Here is a 19,960-nt window from a genome sequence, read left to right on the forward strand (position 1 = left end):
GAGGTTTTTTGAATTTCTGAGAAGAATCACTCTGTCATATGCTTGGGTTCAACTTTTCACATGCTGCTTCAGGTATGTTAGTGTCTTCCACCTGTAAAATGTGGGCATTCCCCACAGCATGTTGAGGGGGGAAGTGGAATGTTTTGTGGGTTTTTTCGATTTTTTTTTTTTAATGGTGCATTCAACCACATGCTCCTTCTGTTCCACCCTTGTCCAGGTAAAGGCCAAAATACCTGAATCTAGACTTGTTTGTGTGTGGCGGTGTTCTCCTTATCTTTTGGGTCTGGAGGTGAAGTTTTGGAGCATTTGCCTCCTGACAACGGGTATAGTTCAGGGGAGCCAGCCTCTCCTTTGTACCACGGGAAGGTCTCCTCTATCCTGACCTGCCCACAGCCTGAGCTGAGGCTGCGCAGGGCTGAGATCTCATCTCTGTGCTCTGGTCTGGGATGGACTGCTGCCATCTTATAACTTCCTCACCTCTTTGGTTCCACTGCATTGCTGGGGGAAACAAAAGCAGTGCCATGGGGATTTTTTAGAAGTCAATATGGGTTGACCTTGGGGTTCATACCTTTTTGTAATGTCTTTTCATACCTTTTTGTAATGTCTTCTCTAACTCCTGACTAAATTATCATTCAGTTGGAGCCCATATGACTCTGTAGCTGAGACAGCAAGGGCAGGGTTGTGTTGCTTTATCTTTTTTCCTTTCTTAGCTGAAATGCTGCACTAACAGTCTCTGGTTTATGATGTTTTCTGATACCGCCATGCAGTAGCAAGACCTGCATCAAAATCTGAGACGTTGCTATTGTATTTAGTATATTGTTTGCAGATCCCCATAACGGAGCATGTTAAAAAAAGTAAGCAGTCCAAGGAGATTGAATTGACCAACCTCAAAACAATAGCTCCTAGAAAGAGACACCCATTCCACTGTCAGCCCCCCGTCCTTCTTCTTTGCACGGAGATGGTTAGTAAGGAAGAATTGGGCTGGTGGTCAGCTCCACGTGTGCAGTCAACTCTCATTCATTCAGGACTATGTGTGGCAGACGTGAGTGAACAAGCTCATGCTGGGTCCTTGCAGACTCCTCAGACCCAGCAGGGTTTAACTCAGGCTCAGTGCCAAGTAAATACAGCCTCACTGCTCACAGACCAGCTAGGATCTGCTGTTTTGGCATGGAGTCCAAGTTAATAAAGCCTGCCAAGCGTGAAGGGTGCAGACCTGTGTCTAGCCCTGGTCTCAGATCCTGGAGCTCCGAACCTGTGTTGCAGATAACTGTCCATACGGATCAGCTTGGGACCATCAGGGCTCATTACATCAATAGCAGTTTCAGCCCTGATAAGTTGAGCATGCCTTTCTGTGTGTTCTTGTTTTGGTCATCTTATAGGGATTTTTTTTCTTTTTTAAATATTACAGCACTCAAGGTTCTGGGAAAATTTATTAGCTCAGTCAGCCCCGGGCTCAGTTGATGTTTTCTGTGCATGCTTAGCAGGAGTCGGCTCAGGGCTAGCACTGAGTCAGAGTTGATGATCCTAAATTGACTTTAATTTCTCTGTGCTGTGATTCCCAACACATTTTGGAATGAAAGTATACAGGCGTTTACATTACCTGCTTTCTCACTGCCTGTGTGAGCCGTGATAGTGGAGAGTTGGCTATTTCAGCCAAAACATGTAGTGCTGCATGGGTGCTGCTAGTTCACGTTTTGGTTTCATGGAGTACATTGTCATGGTATGTAACTACAGTTGTTATAGGAGTAATTAGCTTTTCTGTTGGATTTGGAAAATACCCTTTGAAAAAATGGCAGTTCACTTGGAGTAAGTCAAAATAACTTTAAGATGATATGCTTGATAGTCCGTGGACTGTTAGAGTACTTTAAATTGAATTTTCTTACAAAACTCACAAATGTTTGCTTCCTCAATGCTTGCAGAGTAGCACCTTTTCCAAACAAGAGGTCTTGCAACTCTTCTCTATGTTTTTTTCCCTCATTCAGGTGCAGCTGGGACAAGCGGATATAAAATGCCCAATCACAGAGTGCAGCGAACACCTGGATGAAACAACCATCCTCTATAACCTGCCCCACGAGGACATCATCAAGTATAAATATTTCCTGGAACTCAGCCGCATTGACTCCAGCACCAAGCCATGCCCTCAGTGCAAGCACTTTACAACCTTCCGGAGGAGAGGCCACATTCCTACCCCTGCCAAATTGGAGAACAAATACAAAGTGAGCATGGTCGCCAGAGCTGTGGGTAGGACAGCACTTGGTGGGCATTAAGTGAGCTTTCTTCTGTCACTGAGGCTTCATGCAAGCTGTGATTAGGAATATGAATCATTGATTAATTCATTTCTAACAATTTGAAGAGTTTAACTTTAGTCCTTACTTATTTGGTAAGGTGGCATAATTTTAGCCTGGCATAATTCAAAGAGTACTTTAAGAGTATTTTCTTTCGTCTCTGACATGCAGATAATATAGTCATGATTAGAAGAGACTGGGGAAGAGGAATCGCACTATTACTGATAATTTTAGCTGTGCAACTCCAGCAAAGATTAGGTTTTCCCTGAAACTCTCAAAAATGAATTTGGGACACTTTCTGTGTTAGGCGATAGCATCCTGTTGGCTTACTTCTTCTTAAGAACTGGAGCCATTGTCTGTTCTGCTTCTTGGTTTTGATTTCTTCAGTCCCTTACTATAGAGGTCAAACATTAATGTGGTTTCTCAATATCCTGTGGACTCTCAATACACAAAGTTTTAAAAAGATCAAAAACACCTTTTGACAGCACTTCTAGTAGAAGGCTTGCTTATACTGTGATTTCAATCAAAGTAAAAGCATGATGGCAGGCAGAAGCAGCTTTGAGCTCCTGAAGGTCCATCTTGGTTCCAAAAGATGAACATTCTGTCTGCAGCATCATGCTCTGTTTCAGTTTTCCATCCAGTTATTAGACTTGTGGTGGCTAATCTCATGATTGAGTTAGCCTTGCCTGGACAAACCAGTTTTCTTCAGTAGGAGTTTAGATGGTTGTTTAGATAGGCCTAATTACAGCATAAGATTCAGCCCAGTGTGAAGATTAAAAGGTACAAGGTTGTGTATCCAGTGGAATTGAAACCTCAGTAAAGCTAACTCTGAGATACAAGCTGCTCACATGTATCTGTGCAGTGTTTGAACTGCATGAAAGCTGCCACAAAGTCTGGTGTTGGACTCCAGATCTGGCATTGGACTTCTTTTCAGTTTTTTGACACCTTACACAGAGGTGAAAAATTCCATCTGCAGGTCAAGTTCCTTCTGTATGCAGCCATTCTTCTTCAGCCATCCACTCACTGTCCCTTCAGATACAGACAGGATGCATGGTCCAAGGTAGACCTACTGTTGTGATGCTTCTTCAGCAGCCTCTCATAAGGTGCCAGAGGCTGTGTTGTTCCCTCAAGCCCTGTCATAGTTTGTATAGCTGTTACATCATGGATGTGGCAACTCAGATTTTTTTTTTTGTTGTCCTCAAAGCGTAAAATGAGTACTCCTGCCCACCAGTGCTCTCTGAGTTAAAATGCTGTGGTTGAAATGTTCTCACCACTCCCCTGGAAATACTATACAAAGAAAGAATAGGAGGCTGCCTTATGCGTTGCTAGAAGCTTTTCCTTGCTTCTGTGGTAAAGTGCTCTGTGTAGTCCTGATCTGTAGGGCTGAAGTCTCCTCTGGGAAACAAACCCTGTCAAAATGTGTGCTTTGAGCTGTGTCCAGGTGTGTTCCCTGGAGGAATGTCTAGTTGACACAGATCAGAAATGCAACTCGGAAAATGCTATCAAACAGTATGGATAGCCATGGTCCAGGGCTTTGGACTGTTCCCTGATTTCACCTGTTTTAGTGTTGTCTCTTTGTCCTGCTATGAAAAAAGCACTTCTTGATTGGTGGGCTTTTTCTGCCTTAGCCCATGAGGTTCATAACAAAGTTTTCTTGCTTGCTTCTGTGAAGAAATACCATTGTATAAAATAAAGGCTTGAGTGCTTGACTTTGGAAATGTAAATGTTTTTTTTTTCAGTGTGGTTCTTACATAAGCTGTCTTTTGTTTGAACGACTGAAGAGCTTCTGAAACTCTATGCTCTAGAACTGGTAGGAATCTGTGGCTGTAAAGGTGCCGTGATGGAATGAATCTGTGTAGCTGATTCCAATGAGTTGTCCCTATTTTTTGATAAAATTTTAACCTTGAAATGCAGATATCTTCATGTCTACACATCACTTCAGTCAGCCTGAAGCCTGAACTTCTCTGAAAGTAGTGATTTTGCTGTTCTGTCCCTCTTTGCTCATAGCTGTTTGTTCCTGCCGGCTTGCTTTTGCTCATGTTGATGTTTTGTTGTCACATTGGGAGCTGGATCAAAGATCAGCTCCAATGGGACGCAAGATTTGTTTGTTTTGTTGTTGCTTATTTTCAGCTGGTACGAGACAAGGGATGGGTTGGTGATGAGGAGGAGGCAGCTGTTTTGGCAGGAGCCCATATTTTTTTTGGAAAAAAGTGACTGTAGCCATATCTAGAGATAGCATGAGATTCATGTCATCAACTGCACAACTTATTCAGCTATCCTAGCTTGTAACCAGCATTCCACTAAGCAGCAGAAAATCCCATTAATCTTCCTGCAGCTTCAAGCTCTCAGAATATTTTTAATGTGAAGTCAGTGTTGCTAACGTCATACCACAATGGTCAGTGCTTTGTGTTGCTGTTACCTACCAATTTTGAAAGGTCTCTTCCTGGGAGGTGAGGAAAATGATAGAATAGTTTACACTGAAGAGGCTTGCTAAGAAAATGGAAAATGTTAGCCTCAAAGGTCAGTATTTCAGAAAGCTGAGAACGAAGAGGGTTAGTATGAGAACTTCTGTATTTTTTTCTATTTCAAGGGAGATTGACGTCTTGGGTATGTGTCCTCTCAATTCTGATCAACTGAAATGGAAATCATAAAAGAAAAGGTAAATGTTGGTATAAGGAAAAACATACTTGAAAAAACACCAAAGGTTGGTTGTATTGTTGTTGTTTTCAGATATAGTTTATCTGCTTTGTTGGGGTATAGTATATTTTACTACCTCAGACCATATGAAAAGAGTATGTCTGTGTCCTTGTTATGATTTCATGCACTAATACTCTGAAGCATAAAGCACATTGTTTGGTTTTCTCAGAAAAGTGGAGGAAGAATGATTTAAGAATCTGAAAGACAGCCACAATTGCCCTGTTGTGTTCCTATTTTTTGAGTACCTGCCATGCTGTTACACTGAATCCAAGTTTGAATAGGTTTAGGGTTTTGTTTTGCGGCCACCAGTTCCAAGAAAAGCAAGAATAATAATTCTTAAAAGAACATACTTCTCTTTGCCTGTATAATGTATGCTCAGACACTATGCAACAACAGTCAAGTGGCTCATTCAGAATCTTAAATCTATTTACTAACTCAGTTCTGTGGAAGGTGGAAAAGTAAACAAGTAACTCCAAACCTTTTAATGAGGTAGATCCCACTAGTTCACTTCAGTTCATCAGGGCCACTCATGGTAACAGATGTTATTCTGAAATCCTACAGTTGCAACCTCATCCTGTGTTGTAGTGTTTTCTAAGTGATGCTTAGGAACATGGTTCAGTGGGTGACACTGGTGGTAGGGGGATGGTTGGACCAGATGATTTTGGAAGTCTTTTCCAGCCTTAATTATTCTGTGATTCTTTCAGGTTGTAGAACACTTAATGGTGGCTACCAGCTCCATCCTTGCTTGAGGCATAATAAATACGGAGTAATGCAATGTGATGCTGGCTAAAATTTGTCTTTCTAGCAGTAGGTCACTGGGACATGTGATGTTGAAAATCACAAGTTTGAAGCTTGTAGAAAAATATGGGGATAGTGGTCCAGACAGTAAGCCAGTAGTCAGAGCTATCCGTTGCACACGTTGGTTTCTAAAGGTTTCTGTAAACCTTAATCAGTGTTGTGTGTGAATTTAGTTAGTAACAGAAAAAATGCTATTCTTCAGATTCTTCAGAGTGGGAAACTAATTTACTGTTCATTTGTTCTTAAGAATTATGCATACAAGCAGGATAACATTTACTTAGCATCTGGGCCTGTGGACCAACAAATCCAAGAAACGGTGCTGATTATACTTTGTATTTCTGTTGTTTCATACTTTGCCTTGGCCTTGGGTAAGGGATTAGTGTTCTCATGCAAAAAGTCTTTGTAAACCACGTGTCTTTGTAAACCACGTGTTGCAGCTGTCGTGTTGTTTCAATTCAAATGAATTTTATTATTGTTCTTTCCTGTTTCTGTGCTGCCTCCCTGTGTTTCAGTAACTTATTCTTTGACAGAAAGCATCTAATAAGTGATTTTTTTTCTCTACATGAAAAACTTTACTGTTTGCCACCCTGTAGCAACAGCAAGCAGGAAGTCATACAAGCACAGGATACAGGATATCAGAATTTAATCTATTTCAATTTTATAGTGTCTTAGTCTTCTTGATATGAAGAAAAAAAAATGTATGTATTCTAGCACTTAAATGCTTCTTTTTTTTTTTTGGAGAAGGATAATAAATGGTAATTAAACTGTGTTGGAAAGAGAGAAGAAAATCTTGAGGCTGCTTTCCTTCTTTGCAATTCAGACCAGGCAAAGAATTCTGGAGGGGTAAACTCTGTCGTATTATATGTAGTAGGAAAATTGCTAGTTCTCTTGAGCATGAGCTCATATTCTTGCATGCGTTGATACTTAGGTTTGGAATGGCATAAAGAGGTAAGCTGAAGTGGTGCGCTGAGCAACACATCATGTAAAGGTAGAGTACTTGGTTGAACACTGCTGTGCAGAGAGATACCTCACATTATGTGAATTAGGCTATGCTGTCAGACACTACTGCAATGCAAAAATGTTTGTTTTATACGAAGTTAAAGGCAACCACTGAAAAATGGGTCAGATAGAGTCATAAAAAGTACTCAGCTTGAGCCATTGCATTAATTGTACTCATGTTCAAAATAAAAAAATAATCTTAAAGTCAAAAACCTAAATGCTATCTATGTATGTAGAACTTAAGGAAAAGTATTAAGTGTTAGCATGCTGCTAGCAACAGATGTAAGAACTGCACGTATGAATTCTGGCTGCCCCCCAGCAAAATACTTCAGGGAGATCAGAGTGTCAGCCTTGGCCTCAAAACAGAGCTGAGGCAGTGGGCAGGCAGTCAGCGTGTCTGAGCAGAGGGCACGGCAGCTTGTGGGATGTGAGGATTTCCAAAATGCATCCTGGGGGCTTTGCCTGGGTCCTCACCCCTGGGCAGAGCTTCCTGAGCAGCATCCCCGCCCCACGCACTGCCAGCACAAATGTGTCTGTGGTGATCCAGGTATGGGAACAGCTGTGGCCAAAAAGCTGGGTTTGGTTGAATTCCTCAGTCCAGTCCATCAGCTGGTACAAATTAGGGGCAGTGTGAAGCACAGGCTGTGGATGAGGTGGTGAGGAGGGCTGAGCAGTTGCTCGAGAGCCATGCCTTCCCCGGGCAGAAGCTGTGCTGCCAAACACAGCTGAAGTAGAGTTGTTCCCAAAGCCTATGTCTAATGTGGCTTCTGCTTCTTACTTGCTTTGGTCATGGGCCAGGTGTGAAGCCAGTCATTTGAAAATGAGCACCTGCAATGTGCCTCTGTTTCTTACTACTACAAACACAGCAACTTTTTTCAAAAATTAGCCAGGCTCTACAAGGCATGATGATGATGTTTTTGTCGTAATGATTTAAAATCAAGATAGTGGGAGGTGTAGAACCTTTATCAATTTAAACATCTTGCAAATGTGTGGTGTTTTATCATTTGTACAGATCCAGTGTCCATCTTGCCAATTTGTCTGGTGTTTCAAGTGCCACTCGCCTTGGCATGAAGGCGTTAACTGCAAAGAGTACAAAAAGGGAGACAAGCTGTTGCGTCACTGGGCCAACGAGATTGAGCACGGGCAAAGGAATGCCCAGAAGTGTCCAAAATGCAAGGTAAGCTGCCTTCTGGGGGTGCACAGGTGGTAGCTTCAAACTGCTTAAATATTTATGTAGAGTAAATATTTGTAGCTTCTATTCTGGATTTGAAACTGAATTCACACTTGTACAAATTCTTACCTTTGACCCTTTGAGAAAAATGGGTCACGTGTTTTACTTACTCTGCAGACTCTTTGCATGTAAAAGAAACATTAAAGAAATTCTAAGACAAGGCTTTGTTTTATACTTGTAATGAGTGTGTTACAGGCCAAATTATTCCTATAATAAAGCTTTAAAGAAATTTTAAAGCTTTAGAGAAATATGATGCTCTTTGTCAAATTTTTCAGAGACTGGCTGAATTCAGTGTTGGAGTCAGTCAGAAAGTACTGCTATCAACAAGTTAACTAAGAGATTTCAATTTTTGGCAAAACCAGAAGTTTTTTTTAGGGTTGTGAAAGAACTGATATTTAATCCTTTCTCATAAATTAGCTTAATTTTCAACAGAATGAGGTGCAGTCTCATGCCCTAGAAATGCCATTTCCCATCCTTCCAGGACAGGAAAGAGATGTCCAACTACTTGAATGTGGTGGAACAGCCCAACATGCCCCTAACCCTTAACAGAGGTGGCTCTTACGGCTTTTTGCTCTTTTGGTTTTCACAGCAGTTGTCTCCAGTTGCTGATGGTAATAAGTCAAAATCTGGAGATCACCATGGTGGTGGGAGACTAGGTTTTTAGAAAAGGAGTACTTAATTTGAACATATCTGTTGCTCTAAATTTACTTCATGGAGGGGACAAAGTAAGGTAACTAGAATGCTTGGTAGGAAATAAATAGTGAATGGGAAGTTTTACTTCCCAATGTATGAAGTATGTTTAGTCATACTTTGAGCCTTACCCTGTGCAAATAAAGAGAATGTTTATCAGTTTACTAAGTTTCTTGTTTTGGTCATGGGGGAAGAAATGCCTGTCATGCCATAGCTTGAAACTGAAAGACTTCAAAGCATGAAGAAAAATTTGTAAAGCTGTGAGATCAGTGGTCATTTGTTTACCCTTCCTCCTGCATACACATGACTTTTGAATAGTTTTTAACAACTTCTCATTTGGTAAAAGTTGATAGGTTTGAGCCAGTTCTAAAAATGTTTGATTTCTGGAAAGTCTTACAGTAAAATCCTTTTACAAACTTTCTTCCTTTTGGAGTGGGCAGAAGTATCTGTTTTGGTTTTAATTTCTTGAGTTGAGTCCAGATTCAGATTTTTGGACAATCTGAATGATGTAACTATTGAAATAAGCTGTCCAAAAAAAGGAGAAAACAATGTACCAAGCCAAAAAGTATGAACATGGAAAAGCAGGGAAAGGAGGGCTGCTAGCTGGAAAGAGAGAAGAATAGAAGACGCCAGCATTAATGTGTGTATCATTAATACATTTTAAATAATCTGACTTTTCCAAATCCGAAGTGTATAGCTGTTTTTAATGGATTCAGAATAAGAAGACTGGACACCTGAGACCTAGGTGGTCTAAATGTCTAATTTTGAAGCCTGAAGTTGCGTGAGTTTAGCTATCGATTCTAAAGAGGATTCAGATTTCTTTCTTGATTTTTTTTTTATTTTTTTATTTTTTCAATCAAATGAAAATAAAACCTTCTGTATGGTGGGAGGCAAAATAGAAAGTTATGAATTTAGCACAGAAAAAGAACCTTTGTTAAAAAGTCCTTTCTGGTAATGTGATATTATAAATGAATGTCGAAGAGGGAGTTCCATCTTTTCATAAAGGGTACCCCTGCTCCTAGTATTTTTCTTCAGAGATGGAAAAAGTTTTTTGTTCACAACCTCTGAATGGTTCATGTCAACACATTGTTGGTTTTTAAATCAACTCTATAACTAGCGAATAATCAAAAGAGCCACTTAGTGGTTAGAACAGTTGCACTGTTTTCTTCCTTTTCCCATAATCAGTTATTGAGTAGTTAAAAAATGTATATTTTGCAGCATTCTTTGTCAAAGGCAATAAAAGAAGTCTGAACATATGGGGATGAACACACCAATAGCAAAATATTTGGGGATGGGGAGATTGGAGCTAATACTTTTCTGACTCTCACTCTGTCTACCCCCTAAAACCACTGTATAAAACATGATCAGATGACTACCATATTTGCAATTAAAAAAATGGAAGGAGGAAAAGAGTTGGTAACATGCTGCTTGATCTATTGTACTTCTAGATCCAAGTAGGCGATGTTTCAGCATGTTTTATTTTGATATGGTCTTGTTTTAGTGGGAGTTGGCCAAGGCATGCAGATTTGCTATGTATTATTAGATATCTTTCCATAAATTTTGTAACCTTAACTGCCTTTCCCCACTACTGTTTTTGACTTCAGAAGAAAACACTGAGGAAACAGAGTGTTTCTTACTTAGAAAGCTTTAAACAGCAGCAGAAATTTAAGTAAACAAGAATGTTAATGAGAATCATGGATCATATATTTCTCATGGTATGCATTCACTGTTCTGATTAATGTGAATGTTATCGCATAATACAGGCCATGGTTTTTGAAGGTGATTGAATTATTTTTCCTCTCTGGAGGGAGCGGAGTCATTGCTGCCGTATGGGGAGGTTAAGCCATGCACCAGGCTCCCCTGGGAGGAGCAACAGCAGAGCAGCATGTCTCCTCTTCCCCCAGCAGTGGCAGGTTTCCCAGAGCCTGTTTCTGTGAACAGGCATCCCTGCACAGCATGAGGGGGTCAAGTCAGTGATGAAAACGGTTGGTCTCTGTGCTCCTGCTGTGGGAGAACCTGCAGTGAGCAAACTCCATGCCACAGCAGGCAGCTGTGTCCCTCCGGGTCTTTGAGCACCTGAGCACTCCTGGCTAGGGGAGCAGGGAGCACTCGTGTGGTATTTGACCTGGCCATGATCATCTTCCCAACCTACAGATACTTGTAACCCATCTCTCTCGGCAGATTATGCCGAGGGCAGGGAGAAATATGCCTGTGAACCAAGGCTGGAGTCTATCTGGTGAAATGTCACACACTCGGCTTGAGAGCAGCTTGGCTGAATCAGACGGAGTTTGTCTGGCCTCATCCGTCTGACAGCGGGTGGCAGCAAGTCCAAGCTCCACATGTCATTTTCTGAGTGGATTCCATCCTCACCAAATAGGGAAAGGTGGTGGAGTTTGGATTTCTTCTGGCAACAAAAAATATGGATAAGTACAACTAGTTATTCCAGACTTGCAGTTTTTGAAGACGTATGTGCAGATAAATATTGTCTAAAACATTTATAATATCTTGGTTTGAAGAAGCAAAGTTCATACAAATTAAAAGTTCATATAATTGCAGTATGTGTCCAGAAGAAGAAGAAAATAAAAACAACAAAAAAACTATCAACGTAAAATTAAGAGAACAGTGCCTCTGGAGGACTTAGACCAGGAGCAAGTAGATTCAAGAGATTTTAAAGTTAATGCCTTATGAAGTAAATTAAACTTTGGCTCGATTAATATGGTCAACACTTTTTTTATATAAGACCTGTACGAGAAAAGCAAAACTCGATCTGACAATATCCCTTTAAAAAAATCAAAAATGAAATTGGTATATTTCATATATACCAATTGTATAATATTGGTATATTATTATATACTGTATATATTACATATTATAATATCGGCATAGTATTGGTATAACGTTGGGCAAACTTTTTTTTTTTCCTAGTTTTCTTGCATTGAACACTTAAATGTGAAAGATTTGAAATCAAGTAGCTTATAAAGCTCATCAGCAATGGCATTCTTTTTAGGTGCTTCTGGAAAACAGGGTACCTCTGCTACAGGTGAAGGAATGATACAAACAAACTGAACGGTGGGCTTCTTCGAAGTAGAGGGAGCAATTGTTTAGTCAGCCTATTTGGATCCCTTCTGTTGGATGAATGCAAGTCCTCTATGTGTCTACCAGAGTGGCATTTTATAGTGCAGTCTTTGTGCACGTGAATGTCTTTCCCATCTTTTTACCTGAAAGAAGTGTTTGAAAGTGCAGAAGTAAATTCTGAGATGGCTGACATTGGCACAAGGATGTCGGCAGACCTACCTGGAGCCACTTTTCATGACATCTGCCCTGCAGTCTTTTAAGCGCTGCCGGTGGAAAATGCCAGCTTGTTACATACACGGAAGTTCCAATTTCAGTAGCAGTTGAGGTGGAAGAGATTTCTCAGATCCCAGATGAACCATGACCAGTTCCACACTTGATCCTCTGAATAATGTCCGATACCCTAGGAATCACGAGCCTCTCTTGAGGTTAGAGGTTTCACTTGTGCCTGAGCTTTCATCACCTCTGGTGCTGGCAGGGCCATTAAGTGGTGATGTCTTGTCAAAATACATGTGTAGATATGAGTAAGAAGTTGATCCATTCATCACATGTTTCAGTAAGCAAAACTCCTGTTGGATGTAAAGGGAGGAAAGGCTGTTCCCAGGGAGGGTGGTTAAGTCTGGAACAGGTCACTCAAAGAGACTGTGACATACCCATACTTGAAGACTCTTAAAATCTGGTGGGACAAGGCTTGGAGCAGTCTAATCTGATTCTGAATTTAGCCCACCACTGAGCTAGGGGTTAAAAGAGGGGACATCTGAGGGTTACTTCCAACCTCAATTATTGTGTAATTTTGTCTGCTGTTACATTGTGGAGCATGGGGGGTGGCAGTATTAATCCATTTTATGAGTTAGGAAAAGTGTTTACCACCCCATTAGCTATGTTTTTAACTGGCAAGGTTGAGCAGTAGCTGTGTAATCAACGTTGCAGTGCATAATGTGGTTTCATGAAATACTCTCAGGACTACCTCTCTTCTAAGTTTCTCAAAACTATTAACTAAAACTGAAGCCTGACAAAATCTGTGCAAAGTGAGTAAATGTACCAAGTGTGCAGAAGTATATAGAGGTATAGAAATGTTAAATTATTATCAAGCTATTTTATGCAGACAATTAGCAGAAAGGTGGAAGGCTAGGGAGCTTGGCTTAATGCTGTGTTAAAAATACATGTAAATAAGGAATCCTGTGCTTTTGAAGTCCCTCATCCTGAAGCAGAGCCTTTCTTGTTCTATTACAAAATGCTAAGTCAATCTGTGATGGTAATGGGACAGGGAGTGGGGCCACAGGTGGCATAAGAGGGAAACCCATCTATGGAGGGGTGAGACAGAGTTGACAACTATATTTACTGTGATGCTCTGGTTTTTAATGAAGTTAGGTGCTAATGTGTCTGCTTGGGTAGTAAAAATAATTTTTCATCTTCAGTAAGGGTAAGGATCACTCAGATGCTCATGTGAGTCAAAGACGTAAAGCAAAGAGGGAGAATTATGTGGAAAGGCACTTATGTAGAAGCCTGGAAACAGCTGTAACTCGTGTTTGATGGTCTGAAACGCCTTAGAAAATGTTATTGTCTTAGGACAGCTGCAATCTCTATTAATGCAGATGCCGAGTTCAGCAAGGGGCTGCTTGCACTATCTCTTCATCTGATGTATATGGATCGCGCTGGAGCGGTGCCTGCTTTTCCGTGCTCCGGGGGCTAAAAACAGTCTTTTCTTTTTCCTTCTGCTCGTGAAGATCCACATCCAGAGGACAGAAGGGTGTGACCACATGACCTGTTCCCAGTGTAACACTAATTTCTGTTACCGCTGCGGGGAGAGATACCGCCAGCTCCGTTTCTTTGGAGATCACACATCAAACCTCAGTATATTTGGATGCAAATACCGCTACCTCCCCGAGAGACCACATTTGAGGAGACTGGTGCGAGGCTCTGTCTGTGGTGAGTGGATAAGTGTGCTTTGTAGAGAGCTGCACGAAGAGGTCATTGGGGAGAGTGGGGGATCAATATCTTTGATATATATATATATAGATAGATATAAATGTATAGGATGGGTACCTGTTTTTAGTTATGTAAAAGGTGGTTTAATAAATATATTAAAATATAGCATTTGGGGTCCCTTTGTCAATGGTTTGTGTATGAATAAATAATCTCTTCGGATAGCTTGTGTTTCCTAACCTTTTTTGATAATACATAAGCAAACTGGAAAAATATACAAGCAAACCAGCAAAAATGAGTCTTGGTATAAGCTAGCCTTAAAGAAGAATTTTAGTTCATTCCAGAGAAAATTCACTTTACTTGTAACACCTGTGCATTGATTTCAGGTACCTAAATAGACCTGTTACGTTGCCACACGTGAAACTACAGTGCATTGATTTCATAGAAGATCTTTTGGTGAAACTCCGTGCAGTGCTCAGACTGTTGACATGATAAATGTCTTTACGTTTTATGTTTTTGTCTGCATTTTTTTCATTTTGTTGTACAACTGTCCTATTGGTCTATTGGTCTGTGTTTCTCTCTGCTGGCATGCAAATTGAGAAGCACTTGCTCAAACACGCTCTGAAAGCTACACCACAGTGTATAGCAGCCAAAACCTAGATCTGCAGGAGGAGCTGACTGTTGCCAAGCTGAACAAGGTTTGGTGTGGAGTCCAGCACCTCAGCTACATGTCTAGATCCGTGTGTCACTTAGGGTGATGTTTGTTCCCAACAATGGATTTATGTGCTGAACTGGGGGATACCTAAGCTGTCCAGTAGGATCAGACGAGGGAAGGAAATGCCTGAAATCCTATATTTCCTGTGGAGCAAGCTTTTCAGGTCTCTTCTGAGGTTTTGATGCTGGCTATCAGTTGATGAATGCCTATTAAATTGTTCCTCAGTAGCTGTTTTAAAAGGGACTGAATCTGTGTGATTTCATTTAACAGGAAGGTACAAAGCAGTCAATATGCATGTTTTCACTCTCTTGCATTTTCTAGAGAGAAATTACAACATTTGAGAAGATCTATTAAAAATTAAAGACAGCGCTGGCACTAGAGCACATGGGTATAAACTGTCCATGAATAAATTTAGGCGTAAAATTCAAGGGCTGTTTCAAAGCACTTGGTAAGGTTTCAAAAGAATTTTCGGTAAAAGAAACATTGGCCTACAGTGTAAGCTGTTGTAAATGGACCTTGGTGTATTTGGTGGAATCGCTACCTGTAATAGCAGGAGACATTACAAATTCTATACTGCTTACATGCATATTCACGGGTTAAGTTATTCCAGGATTAAATCTATGTTCAGTGCAGATAGAAATAAAAATAAGTATTTTTTATCATATTATAAATCTGCCAAAAATTCTTCCTGTCTTAATTGTCCGGTGCTTTACACATAATGTAAATGAGTAAACACTTTACATTAATTTACAGTAGTGTTTATTTTTTTCCCCATTTTCTTTCCCCACAAAGAATTGTGGAAGTGCATACATCAGTTAAAATTCAGTGGTGAAGATGTGTATGTTCATATCTATAAAAACATACATAGAGAACATGTAGTGTATTTTACTTTTGCTTCCTGTTTGTAAGTGTGCTTGTGATTTGCCTTAATTTAGTAAGCCAAGAAAGCCTCAAAGCCTCAACCGAAATTCCTTCTAGGGTTTTCTCTTAAAATTTCTCTCCAGCGTTAACCTCTGTCATTGTGTTATTTCCCATGGGGATGTTCATCAGTTCAGTAGAGACAGCACTAGCTGCCAGAAAATATACTAATTGCTGAGATTTTTCAGCATAGCTTGTTAACAATCAAGCTCACAAGGATTCAGAGAATTCTGCCTTCATGGCCAAGACCCCAAATTCCTCAGTCATCTCTGGTAGGACTTGAGGTCTTAAGGTTTTGTCAGTTGGTGTTGCAGGGCAAGACTGGGCTCTGGCTCCATTCTGAAGAGTTGTCAGAAAGAGGAGACCATAGCAGAGGAACAGGCCATTAAAAGTGTAGTCTCTAAATTCTAGTAGCATGTAGCAATTTAAAATAAATAAATAAATAAATAAACTAGATTTACTGTGGTAAAATGGCACTGCTCCTTGGCTAAGTAGTGGAAATTAAGAGGACAAATTAAGAGGGCTGCCAGTGGGAGACTGGTGACGTGTTGCGAAATGCCTTTTCTTCTGTCACTTTTTTATTTTCTCACTATGGAGAAAAAATAAGTGTGGTGATTTTGTAGTCTGAACAGCAAAGGTTCCTTGGCTTGTTTCTACTAAATCTGGGTGGGTAGGGTGTGTAGAAAGGAAAGAACATTTCACGGCAGACTGGCATCATATTTTCTGTTAAGCAGCAAATGTGTGTGCCTACCGTAATAGACTGTTCTGTCATAAAAATAGGGGAAAAGCATTTATGGCAACATGTATTTCAACACACTTTTCTTCAAAAACAAATGGTTTTGTAAAGGTGATAGAAACCCAAGGGAGAAGAACATACTCTGGGAGCAAAAGTAGTCTGTTTTTTTTGATGTTCCTTCTCTTCCCTCCTCTTCTCACCATTTAGCCAGTATATTCTTTAGAGGAATTTAGAAGAACTTTGTCCTGTGGCCAATACTGTAAGATGAAATTGCTAGGACTGAAGGGTAAAAAGCTGACTTTGAGATTTCATCCTCATAGTAATTAGACTCCTTCTGGCTAATTTGGAGGCAGAATGTTTGGTCATACCCTGAGGTAGTGATGAATTGTGTTGGGTATTGAACACAGGAAAAAAATACATGTTCAGCTGTCTTTAAATATAAGATGCAGCATAAGTACCACCTGAAATCAATTGGGTGAATTATGTTCAAAATCAATTGCTGCATACTACGTGGATGTATAATAGGGCACACAACACATAATGGTGCTATAAAACAAGTGAATTATTTTCCATAGTAAATAGTATCTCAGATAGGATTCTGAAAGCAGCTTATCTTCAAATCTGATATATACCGTTGTCCCAAGACAGAACAAGACTCACTTTAGGCATGGTTTTGAGCACTGCAGCAGGAAGAATCCTATTTCTAGAATCCAACCTTCATTGTCAACTTTATCATTTAAGTTGGTCTTATTAGTACAAGATTTCCTTCATACATTTGATAGGACTTTTTAAAAACAGATGCAAGCTTGTATTAGCACTATGACTGTTTTGATTTGTAAGTAGATACTTGTAATGACTGTTTAAGCATATACAGCTATTGAGTTAGACTAAATTTGATTATTATTTATCCATATGCTAGTGATTAAATTTGTTTTCCAAAGCTAGCATATAAAGTTTTTGATGGCAAAGAATTCTCTAAGGATTTCTGGGTTTTCATAAATATTACCCAAAACCCCACAACCAGAATCAGTTATGTAAGGAGAAAAACATTCCCTCATGTTTTCTAAATGTTTCCTAATTTGGCAGAAAAATATCATTCTGGATATCTAATGAAACTCCTCTGAAAAACCTTGCAGTTATTACTTTACTACAGATATCTAAGTCATGCTAGGTAAATCTGTAGAGAATTGTCTCCAGCTGAGTAGAACTTTTTCAGTGTTTCCTTTTTAGGCTTCTTTTATTTGCAACAGTTTCTGTAACTATCAGTAAAAACTAACTTTGAATGTTACCAAACTGGTTACCATAACGTAATGCTGAGTTCACTGCATGGACTAGTGACCCAAGATTTTATTCATCTGTGTGGCAAGGCTTTTATATTTGCTCTATTTGCTAGCAGTCGCAGAGCTGACAGAAATAGGACAATGGATCCTTGGGAAATTTAGTGGCTGTAATAAACATCCATAGTCTCAACAGGGTTTCTTAGTGTGTCACAATTCCCTCTGTGATTAAGAGCTTCATAGTCTTTTGCACTATGATAAATGATGTGTGTCAAACCACATTTGGATAGAAAGCAATATTCAGTCAGACATTCAAAACACAGCATTTTATAACTGGTTTCATACCAAGTTAATAAATTTCTAGAGTAAAATATAGATATTGGCTGCTTTGCAGTGATTGCTGCTATTTATGCTCTTAGCTGATGGTGATTTGTATAAGTCTTGCTCACCTTGTGTGAACTTTTTCCTTTATCTTTCTTTACCTTTGTAAAATGTAAAATTAAGGACTTACATATAGTACACATGTAAGTAGAAAAAGTATTTTATTTTTAAAGAATAACATAAACAATGTGTTGATAACCAAAGGAAGCTCTAGCTAGTGAACTCAGGTTGTCCCCTGAGATCTTGGGACAAATAGGCTAAACTAAACTTTATATTCACAGAGAGAAGGAAAAAGTCAGCCATTCATGCTTTATTGCAGTTCTAAGTTAGTGTGTCAACTGTAAGTAAACGAGCTCTTAAACTGAATTAACTTGGGAAGCATTCTTTATGTAGGCAAAGAGGTGACTGCAGTCAAAAGTTTGCTTAGCCCTTCTGCAGAATCTGTTGCTGTGAACTTAGTCACCAGTTCAGTAGTTTAGGTTTTTAATGATTTTGGTACCAAACATGTCATAGTTTTCTAACATTCAAATTACATGGTTATTAGTAAAGTATATAGACAGTTTATACCTCAAAACAGAATTCTGTAGGCTTTTTTGAAAGTAAGGGCTTCAGTAATGTTTATTAATGTTTTTAATCACTTTTTTTTGGTATTTTCTTGAGGTTTTTCATCACATTCCTTATTCTGTCTACAATTGAGTAATTTATTTGAAGCAATGACAACTTCTGTGATTATAGAATGCTGTACAGCGGAGTCCCCAAAAGGTTGACAGTTTAGATGCCTAGCAACTAGAGTAATACCAATAATATTTGCCAATTTTTCCTTCTAGGAATTAATGTTTCCCGCCCACGACACTCCTGTGAAATTTAAAAGCTATCAAAACAAGTGTGAAAAGGACCAATTCATTTTACCACTGTAAATATTTCCAGTGGTAAAAAAGTATCTTTTTTCCTTCAGACTGCCCAAATTAGTGGCTCAGGTTATGGAGAGGTTTACGTCATTGTTGAATGAAGTAATCCAGTTACTGAAATCTGATACAAGTGACTTGAGAGAGGGAAGGGTAGGGGAGAGGTAACAAACTCGCTTTTCCCCCCTTTCTATAAGTAATCTTTCACACACGTGCTTAAGGTAGAGTATTGTTTAATCTCAAATCTGTGTTCAATCTGCTGATATATCAGTAAAATGCTTATTCTGCTATGTTTTCAAGCTACTAAGGCAAGTTACATCTTTGAACTAGCCATCTGGCCAACAGAGAAAGAGCGAGCTAGAGAGATTCTGCTGTTCAATACAAGAAAGACAATTTGGATTCCAAGTTCAGTTTTTAATAATGACTTTAGCAATAGGGATCCTAACATAGTCTTTAAAAAAAATAAACTAGCTTTTAAGAGATCAGATGCACAAACATTTGTGAATGGTTCAAAAGGGAAAAATAAAATGCATACATTGAATCGTTAATGAATTTTGTGTTTCAGCTGGAAAACTACTCATTACACCCCTAATACTGGTTCTGGGACTGGCACTGGGAGCCATAGCTGTTGTAATAGGTAAGAATTACACATATGAATGGGTCTGATTTTGCAGTTACTATCTGTATCTGTATTACTTGACATCTTAGCATTTTCATCTGTAAGAGATGGACACAAAAAAAAAAAAAATACAATTTTCATAGATAAACTTTTAGTATGAAGCACGTGACATTTTTTTCTAAATTAACTTGTCTTTAGAATCTTACCAGCCAGTCTCAGCCTGATTCAATGCATAGGCTGCCAAATTGGATTCAAGCAGAAAAAGATGTACCATGAATTAATTTCATGATAGTATCAAAACTCTGTTAATGTGTTTGTATTAATTGTGGATGCAGTTATTCTAGCAAATCTACTCTTTGCCCAGCTGGTGGTAAGAGAAAGGAGGTGATGCTTTTCCTTTGGACTTGAAAGAGTGCCTCTTCTAACAAACTATTTTATCACTATAATAATAGAATAAATCTATAATTGGTGTTGTTTATTATTATTATTATTATTTTGTTTGCTTTTTGTCATTTACAGCTTTTTCTCAAAAGACTTTTAAAAATATAGACCCCTGCCTGGGCAGGGATAAATATTTTGTATTACTTCACAATAGATAACAAGGGCGTTTGTAAAATGAATAATTTTATTATATAATTGTATATTTTTTATATATTTATATATATTTTTATATAATAATTTTATTATATATAATTCTTTCAATGAAGGTGA

At 39.1% G+C, this 19,960-nt stretch overlaps 1 protein-coding gene across 2 annotated transcripts in view; it reads left to right on the forward strand.

The window, feature by feature from the left end:
- Positions 1–19,960, forward strand: part of RNF217 (ring finger protein 217) — a 62,455-nt gene that overhangs the window by 29,718 nt on the left and 12,777 nt on the right. For both annotated transcript variants that reach the window (XR_014317077.1, XM_082755598.1), the window contains exons 2-5: positions 1,983–2,216; positions 7,792–7,956; positions 13,500–13,701; positions 19,196–19,267. Coding sequence is in view for 1 of the 2 variants with exons in the window: in XM_082755598.1 (XP_082611724.1) it covers positions 1,983–2,216; positions 7,792–7,956; positions 13,500–13,701; positions 19,196–19,267 (673 nt within the window). In the remaining variant the exon portion in view is untranslated. The remainder of the gene's footprint in view (positions 1–1,982; positions 2,217–7,791; positions 7,957–13,499; positions 13,702–19,195; positions 19,268–19,960) is intronic.

Source organism: Aythya marila (genome assembly GCF_965140915.1).
Source record: "Aythya marila genome assembly, chromosome: 3".
Taxonomy (NCBI): Eukaryota; Metazoa; Chordata; class Aves; order Anseriformes; family Anatidae; genus Aythya; species Aythya marila.